Source organism: Gastrolobium bilobum, unplaced genomic scaffold, assembly GCF_033153095.1.
Source record: "Gastrolobium bilobum isolate Gb01-03AN ecotype WA unplaced genomic scaffold, APGP_CSIRO_Gbil_v1 utg2926, whole genome shotgun sequence".
In the NCBI taxonomy this organism is placed as follows: domain Eukaryota; kingdom Viridiplantae; phylum Streptophyta; class Magnoliopsida; order Fabales; family Fabaceae; genus Gastrolobium; species Gastrolobium bilobum.
Window position 1 is genome coordinate 569,971 of NW_026898807.1, and position 8,847 is coordinate 578,817.

At 37.2% G+C, this 8,847-nt stretch overlaps 1 protein-coding gene across 1 annotated transcript; it reads left to right on the forward strand.

Annotated features, from left to right (window-relative positions):
- Positions 1-736: 736 nt before the first annotated feature.
- Positions 737-4,416, forward strand: LOC133284303 (uncharacterized). Its single transcript, XM_061481301.1, has 8 exons — positions 737-923; positions 1,047-1,068; positions 2,091-2,147; positions 2,236-2,317; positions 3,358-3,453; positions 3,553-3,677; positions 3,763-3,781; positions 3,874-4,416. Exons 1-8 carry the CDS (start codon positions 824-826, stop codon positions 4,117-4,119), a joined length of 747 nt encoding a protein of 248 aa, XP_061337285.1. The 5' UTR covers positions 737-823; the 3' UTR covers positions 4,120-4,416.
- Positions 4,417-8,847: the final 4,431 nt, after the last annotated feature.

Consider the following 8,847-nt stretch of genomic DNA (forward strand, 5'->3'; position numbering starts at 1 on the left):
GTTACAATCCAATAAAAATAAGTACCTGAATAGTTTTTTGGTATAATTTAGCTTTTATAAAAAAGATATTTTCAAAAACAACTAATAGGCTCAACCATGCTAACTGAAATTCATAAAAGAAAAAAAGTTAAATAAAAATAAAATTAATTGATTTTTAAATTTTCAAATCAGATTTATTTGACTCAGTTATGAAAACCTTACGTTTGCTGACCATTTGAAGCCAACAAAGTTTTTGAGCAGTTACGAAACCACTCTGTGACACAACCTTGAAAATTTTCATAGACTTATTCAGCTATGAATTAGTTTATGGAAAATACATATGTTATATTCTAAGGAAATGTTTAAATTACGTTATAGATATAATCGAATTCCATCACTTGTAAAATAAAAAGAAAAAAAAAATACTAGAGTTGACATTAATTGCATTTATAATATAACCTAAATATTTTCCTACTACATAACATATGTATTTAATAGAAGAATTTTTTTTTTTTTTCGAAATTATCTTCCTACAACATGACGTAATAACAATGAATTATTTTTACTTTGCTTCCTTTTCCTTCTCTTCTAATCTTCTTGAACCATTTCCTTTCCTTTTCTTACTAAATTCCAAAAACACCCTTGGGATGAGCTGTGGGACTTTTGTCAACTGGGATTAAGTAGTAAAAACAATAAAGTTCAAAAGTCGTCTTGGTCTTTAACGTCGTGACTTCTTGTCACTCGTCTTTCCATTTATCCTTCTTCGATTTGATCGTGTAGTCGTCGTCGTCGTCGTCATTGTTGTTAGGGTTTCGATCTGCTCCTAATTCCTGAAGAAGTGGACATGGCCGCGCAGCAGAACCTCGAGAAGATGCAGCTCCGCCAGAATTACCGGAATCTCTGGCACTCCGATCTCTTGAGAACCATTCAGGCTGACACTCCTTGTAAGTTAAAACGACACACTCACACTCACACACATACACTTTGTTTTTTTTTTCTCTCTCTCTCTCTCTCTCTATATATATATAGGTGACTGACATTGCGTCCAAAATTTGAATCATGTGCAGATTGCTGTTTTGCTTTGTGGTGGTAAGTCTTCTCCACCTTTCTGCTGCGATTTTTCGAGCTTGGACCAACGTTTACTTGCATTGACATATCCTGATTATCCAATTTCCGTACTCTCTTCAAATTATATGTGGTTGGTTATTGTATTTGATATTTTGAGGTAACGAATTAGGTTTGAGTTCCAACAAATTTTAGGAAATTAATACCTGAGAGGGGAATCTGGCCCAAAAAATGAATAATTGTGCTTTAGTGTCACTGTAAGCGACCGTTTTGGGCAGTTTTAATATTGGAATTCAATCTATCTCATATGGAAACTGTATTGTTATGTTCTTTTTAGGTGCTCTGTGTCTGTCTCTGCTACTAGGTAGTTGATAAGGATGTATTCACTCCCACCCCCACCTCACCCCCACAAAAAAATCCTTAAGGATGTCTTATTCTTTATAAATTATAAGGGAGGCAAAGGGTTGGGGGGAGGATATGTTACTTTGCATAATTAAGTCAAGTGGGCTTCTTATTGAATTATTCCAGTTGGATTGAATCATGATATGTCTTCTATAAATATATCGAGCATAGAAATAATCTCGTGAATGCAGTGATTATGAATGAGAAAAAAAAAATGCTCCCTTAGTCATTGATGCCTTGCCAGTTGATGCAACTTTAGGCTTGACTAGAGAGTAGTTAATGTAGGTTCTGTGTAACACGTGAAATGAGCAATCCTTGATTCACAAATAATTTACAGGTGAAGTGGGTTAGAGAAATTTCCATTCCACTCAGTGAAATTGAAGTTCTCATACAGTAGTTTCCATTTCCAAGTTGTGGTTGCTTTCTCTTGCAAAGTTTCAGTATGATCTGCTTGTATCAACCATCTCAGTATTTTATCTCATTTGTGTGCTTATCAATTCAGTGACCTTACAATTTGGTGCTCTGTATCTCCAATGCCTTTTTAGTTTGATCGCAATTTTAATGGACCTGTATTGAAAACATAAATGTAATTATTTCATTTGTTTTCCATTGTAGTAAGCTAATTTTATATTGTCTCATTACAGTGCGCCATGTGTGTCATATCTGCTCCGCAAAAGAGCTCTTTACAATGACATGTCAAGGTAATTGATACTGTTTATGTTCTCCCAAGCTTCCAAAATGAATTATATTGTCTGCTGGGGTGATATGGTTTTGTCTTGTTTGTTTCAGATACACATGCTGTGCTGGTTACATGCCCTGCAGTGGTCGATGTGGAGAAAGTAAATGTCCTGAATTCTGCCTTTGCACGGAGGTATAGCAATTCTTACATGTGTTGCTTCCTCTATAAAACGAATGTCTGAGTGTACCTCTCTATGAATGGGCTTTGGGCGTTTGGGTTGTGATGCCTTAACCTTGGCATGGTATTATCCCAAGTCTACAGCATGGCATCAAGAATTCTGATGCTTCCTGTATTGCTGGTTTAAACCTAGCTCTGAACTTTCAGCATTCCTATCCTCTGATTTGGCATTTGTTTCATCATGAAGAAATTGCTTGGAAATCATCCACCCTCCTAAATTTCTTGGAAATCATCCTATCCTCCTTTAAATTATTTGGATTTCATGTACAAGAACTCTAGCTCATATTTAGATGCCAAACTCACTCAGACTCTCTGAGTTTTGCTGAAGTAGGTAACGATAAATATCACAGGCTAGGTACTATAGTATAGGCTTTATGGAATTTTTTCTGGTAAAAAAATTGATTGGTGAATCAACATTGCCTTGCCCTAATAGATCATACAGGTGCTAATAGATCATTAAATTTACAGCTGAAGTTTTTCCCTTATACAGTTGAAAATTTGACATACTAAAACCCTTGTTTAATTATGCCAATTAGTTTCTCTTAAATTTTTTTATTGATTTCCATCAAGTCATAATTTCATCCTCTTTTCTATTATAAATTCTATGATGATTACTGACACACAACCCACACAGAACTCCATAGACTTATCCTATAATTAGTATATTTCATTTAATAAGCCAAAATTCATTTATCTTTAACTTCTCTTCTTACCTTTAATTTTAGGTTGTTTAGTTACCGCATTGTTGAAAGAAGAAAATACATTGAGAAAAGAATTAAAATAAAAGGTTGATTGGTTTAAATGTGTTTAAACTTGTTGAAGAATCGGGAAAAAAATAGAAAAAGAGCATTTTAGCTGTTATTTCGAAGTTTCTACTTATCATTTAAATAAAGAACATGCAAGATTCCTCTTAAGTTGGTTTTGTGTCACTTTACATGTATTTTACAAGGAACTTTTCTGTGTCATATTACATGTATTCTCATTATTTGTTTCAGGTTTTCCTATGCTTTGGAAATTCAGTGGCCTCAACTCGATTTTTGTTGCAAGATGAATTTAATATTCAAACAACGCAATGTGATAATTGCATTATCGTACTCTCTCTCTCTCTATCTCTCTCTCTCCAGCAGATACATACAAATAAATTTTCTTATGATATTCTGTTAACTTATCTTGCAATTCTTATGTTTTAGGGTTTCATGTTTTGCCTTCAACAACTTGCATGCATATTTTCTATTGTTGCATTAATTGTGGGAAGTAGTGAAATTCAAGAGGCTTCTCAATTGCTATCTTGTTTAGCTGACTTTGTGTACTGCACGTAAGGCTTCCTCTTTTCTCTCTTCAATTGTACAGTTTATAGTGGAATTTATTATTACTAATTTTATGTTTCTTTTTATTTGCAGGGTTTGTGCTTGCATGCAGGTAAATTTGTTACTTATTACTCACAAATGGTTAATCATTATGTTATAAGCTTTACAATTACATCATAAATGGAAAATGAATTTTATTTGCAGACTCAGCACAAGATTGAAATGGACAAGCGTGATGGCATGTTTGGACCCCAACCTATGGCAATTCCCCCAGTTCAGCAGATGTCACGCATTGATCAACAAATCCCTCCTTCAGTTGGGTACGCACCACAGCCAGCATATGGACAGAACTATGGTTATCCACCTGCCCCTCAACCTTATGGGTATCCAGCTACTGGTTACCCCCCAACGGCCTATCCCCCACCGGGACATCCACCTTCTGGCTACTAGAAGTGATTTTTTTAATCATGCTTTATGTTGGTCTGCTGCTCCAATTGTTTGGTTACATTTCGTTCAAGTTCTCATTGATGTCAAAACAATCATTCATGTGCAGGATTTTGGTAAAATACAATAGCCACATTAATTATTTGGTTGCTTTTCATGTACAAGTTTTGGTTAAAGTTCGGATGTGAGACAAGCGTATTGTTCATTCCGATACTTTGCCTTCTATTTGTACAATAATCTCATTGTTGCTTACATATTGGTCCTTTACTCCTTTTTTCTTTTTTGTGTGCGATGTGGTGTAAATGTCTTGTCCCAAATCCTAATATGGACTAACCATTTGGGCTGTTAGCCCAGTGGTGCATGAAATGCCCCTCTGGACAGTAGTAACCATAGGGTTTGCTCTTCGTATGTGATTTTAATGCGGAAAATAACGACAAGTTTCTGAAATTCCCCCGTTATTCCCCATTATGGCTGTCTTGACTTAAGTTTCTAATAGGACCATGAGTTTTTTTTGGTGAATTGCCCCCAAGTTTTTGCCAATCCTGGAAGATGTTTAGTTCAATTAAACAAAACCAAATATCCTATTTATATGTATATTTATATGGGATTTATTAGTCTCCTTTTATAGGAAAATTTTTCTCTTCAGCTACATTCACAAACCAGCAATGGGACCCACCAAAACAAGAAAGAGAAAAAAAAGTTAAATGGATCCCACATCATTTTTTAGTATGCATGAAAAGAATGTTGTCTTCTTTGACAAAAAATAGTAAAATCCTATTTTTATTTGTACAAATATGTAGTTGGATCAGTTCCGTATTAATTATGGGTTTGGTGTTTGTCATTTTAAATGACATAAGTTATGTCATTTTAAGAGAGAGATAGACACAGAAAAATGAAAATCATGGGAGAGAGAAAGTGTGTGATTTTTTTTAAGGGAATAACATCTATCCTTTTAAAGGATATAATTTTATATCTTTTTAGATCCTAACCATTGATTTTCGTCCATCAACGGTTATAATTTATTGGATTAAAATTATTAATTAATTAATAATAAATTTGGCTCAATAGATTATAACCGTTGATGGACGGAAATCAACGGTTAGGATCTAAAAGGATAGATATTTTTTCCTTTTTTTAATTTAAAATTCAAATTTTCTGTGTCTGTATCTCTCTTAGAATGACATAATTTTCTACCATTTTAAAATGACAAACACTTTTCCCATTAATTATACTCGTTGATTTAGTACCTGTTGTAAATAATAATTATTTAGTTATTATTTAGTCATTTATTTGTTGTATTGGGCCAAGCCCATTAGGTTAAAATTAGGTCAAATATTCTCTATAAATAGAGAACCCTTTGTACAGATTATTTACAATTCTATAATATATTAGAATACCCTTTTTCAAGTTGGTATCAGAGCTCTCGATCTGAGGGCTTTGCTTCCGCACATATTATCTTCTTTTTTAACAAAACCCTAATTTCTTTGCCTCTTGCCGCCATCAGCCGCCACCGGAAAATTTTTCCGGGGACCTTTTGGACCAAGGGGACCATTGTTGACCTTATTTTTCCTCCGATCTATCATTCTACGCACTGTTCCTCCGCCACAAACGACCGAAACACCTCTGACCGCCTCCAATCAGATCTGTCTTCACCGTTTGGACCACTTTCCAGCGAATTTTCAACCGCAACCACCCACAGACAGGTGCGCGCTCACCGGACGACCACACCAGAAAAATCTCAGCCGGCGAAGCCCATCCACGCGCTCTCACGCGCCGCCCCTTTCCCGGCGAGTGAATCCCACGCGCAGCTCCTTTCTCCGGCTCGTGGAGGCGCGTGCGGCCGTGTTTTTGGACCGGACCACCACCATTCTTCTCGTCTTCTTGTCTTCTGTCTAGATCTGTAATTATTTTTCTGATCAGAGGTCTTTTGATATTCTGTTTGGTTGATTTTATCGCTGGTTGTTAACTTTTTTGTTAAAGAATGGCCGAGCATGATAGTTCTTCGATCTTATCTGGTAAGAGCACACGTTCTATATCTCTTCTTGCTTCTTGCACTGATTTTAAAACCTCATGGATTTTGGATTCTGGTGCAACTGATCATATGGCTTCTCGTACTGAGCTGTTTTGTTCTTATCATCCTACTGTTGGTAGTCATACTATATCCGTAGCTGATGGATCCCATAAATCAGTTATTAGTTCTGGTAACATTCAAATTCAACCTTCCTTGTTTCTTAAAAATGTTCTTTATGTTCCTCAGCTTTCTACTAATCTTATCTCCACTCAAAAACTTACAACTGATTTGAATTGTTCTATCACATTTTTTCCTTCTCATTGTCTTATTCAGGATCTTACCACGAAGAAGACAATTGGAGTTACTAATGAACAGGATGGGTTGTATCATCTCCTTCCAGACCATGCTAGCAAAAATAAGTTATTAATGACACGTCATCCTTCTACTGCAGAGTCTATGATTTGGCTCCATCACAAGCGTCTCGGGCATCCACCATTTAGTCTTTTGAAGTCTATGTTCCCCTCTCTGTTTCTCAATAAGTCGGTTGAGACCTTTCATTGTGATGTTTGTGAATTTGCAAAACACCATCGAGTGTCATTTCCTTCTAGCACTATTAAAAGCAGGGAACCTTTTTCTCTTATCCATTCCGATGTTTGGGGCCCTTCTAAAGTGCACAGTGTTTCAGGTGCAAGGTGGTTTGTTTCTTTTATTGACGATTGTACTCGGATAACATGGATATACTTGATGAAAGACAAGTCTGAAGTACCAGAGATATTTATTCGGTTTCATCACATGGTTGAGACTCAGTTTAGTAAGGGTATTAAAAGACTCAGATCTGATAATGGTACTGAGTACGTCAATCAACGCCTGTCACAATTCATTTCAGACAGAGGTATGATTCATGAGCTCACATGTGTTGATACCCCTCAACAAAACGGGGTTGCTGAAAGGAAAAATCGTCACCTTCTTGAAGTTGCTAGAGCACTACTTTTTCAGACATCTGTTCCTAGTTCTTATCGGGGAGAAGCAGTATTAGCTGCAACTTTTTTGATCAACCGTTTACCTTTACGGGTCCTTAACAATATCAGTCCTATTCATTCCATGACTTCCTTCTTTCCTTCTGTTCCCATATTGCAGAGCCTTCCACCAAGAGTGTTTGGATGTGTTGCCTTTGTCCATGTTCATAACAACATCGGAGTAAGTTGGATCCTAGGGCTATTAAGTGTGTCTTCCTTGGTTATAACACTTATAAAAAAGGGTACAAGTGTTATCATCCACCAAGTCGGAAATTTTTTGTTTCTATGGATGTCACCTTTCAAGAATCTGAATCTTATTTCCTGGGTCCTCATCGTCAGGGGGAGAATAGTTCTTCAGAAGACTCGTCCCCTTCCTTCTTTGAGTCTGGATCAATCTTCTCTCTTCCTAGTGTGTCTGCTCCTGGTGTGTCAGAACCTTCAAATACACCTGAGATACAACCCATACTGTCTCACCAGCAACCTCAATTGTAACAGCCCCAAACCCTGTAGCATGATATTGTCCGTTTTGCCCCGCGCACAAGCACCGTCGAGCTCACGGTTTTGTTTCTTGGGACACCCCACAAAAGGCCTCACACTAGAAAAGGTATCCACACCCTTATAAGGCATGCTTCGTTCCCCTCTCCAACCGATGTGGGACATTACATCCTCCCCCACTGGGAATACAGCGTCCCCGCTGTACACACCGGTCCAGGGCCAGGCTCTGATACCAAATGTAACAGCCCCAAACCCTGTAGCATGATATTGTCCGCTTTGCCCCGCGCACAAGCACCGTCGAGCTCACGGTTTTGTTTCTTGGGACACCCCACAAAAGGCCTCACACTAGAAGAGGTATCGACACCCTTATAAGGCATGCTTTGTTCCCATCTCCAACCGATGTGGGACATTACATCAATCGTCTGAACCACTGGTAAGTCCTGAATCTCCTATTTCTTCTGAGTCTCCTGAATCTCCTGTTTCTGATTCTAATATTATTTCCTCTCATGATTTGTCTATTTCTTCTGATATCTCTAATGACTTACCCATTGCTTCTACTTCTGATGACTTACCTATTGCTCTTAGAAAAGGAAAAAGATCTTGCAAGAAAACTTGTTCCTCTTGTCCCTCTTGTACTCAATACCTTATCTCCCACTTTGTTTCCTCTGCTAATCTTTCTGTGCAGCACAAAAGCTTTGTTTCAGCACTAGATTCTATTGCAATCCCAAAATCAGTACATGAAGCCTTGAAAGATAGGAATTGGGCTCAAGCCATGCAAGAAGAGATGAATGCTTTGGAGAAAAATAAAATATGGGAGGTTATTGATAGACCCAACGGAAAGAAAGCAGTAGGGTGCAGATGAGTTTATGCCCTGAAATATAATTCTGATGGCACTCTTGAGAGATATAAGGCTCGATTAGTGGCCAAAGGTTACACTCAAACCTATGGCATTGATTATGAAGAAACCTTTGCTCCAGTTGCAAAGATGAATACAGTGAGAATCTTGTTATCCCTTGTTGCCCATTACAATTGGGATATAAATCAATTTGATGTGAAAAATGCTTTCCTCAATGGTGAGTTAGAAGAAGAAGTCTACATGGAAATCCCGCCTGGTTTTGATTCTGTGAAGGGGGAAAATAAAGTTTGTAGATTAAAAAAGGCCTTGTATGGATTGAAGCAGTCACCTCGTGCTTGGTTTGGAAGATTTACTAA

Coding starts and splice junctions, on each gene's coding strand:
- LOC133284303 (XM_061481301.1), top strand. CDS start 824: ATGGCCGCGCAGCAGAACCTCGAGAAGATGCAGCTCCGCCAGAATTAC. Junction 924..1,046: donor CATTCAGGCTGACACTCCTT/GTAAGTTAAAAC, acceptor AATCATGTGCAG/ATTGCTGTTTTGCTTTGTGG. Junction 2,148..2,235: donor CTTTACAATGACATGTCAAG/GTAATTGATACT, acceptor TGTTTGTTTCAG/ATACACATGCTGTGCTGGTT.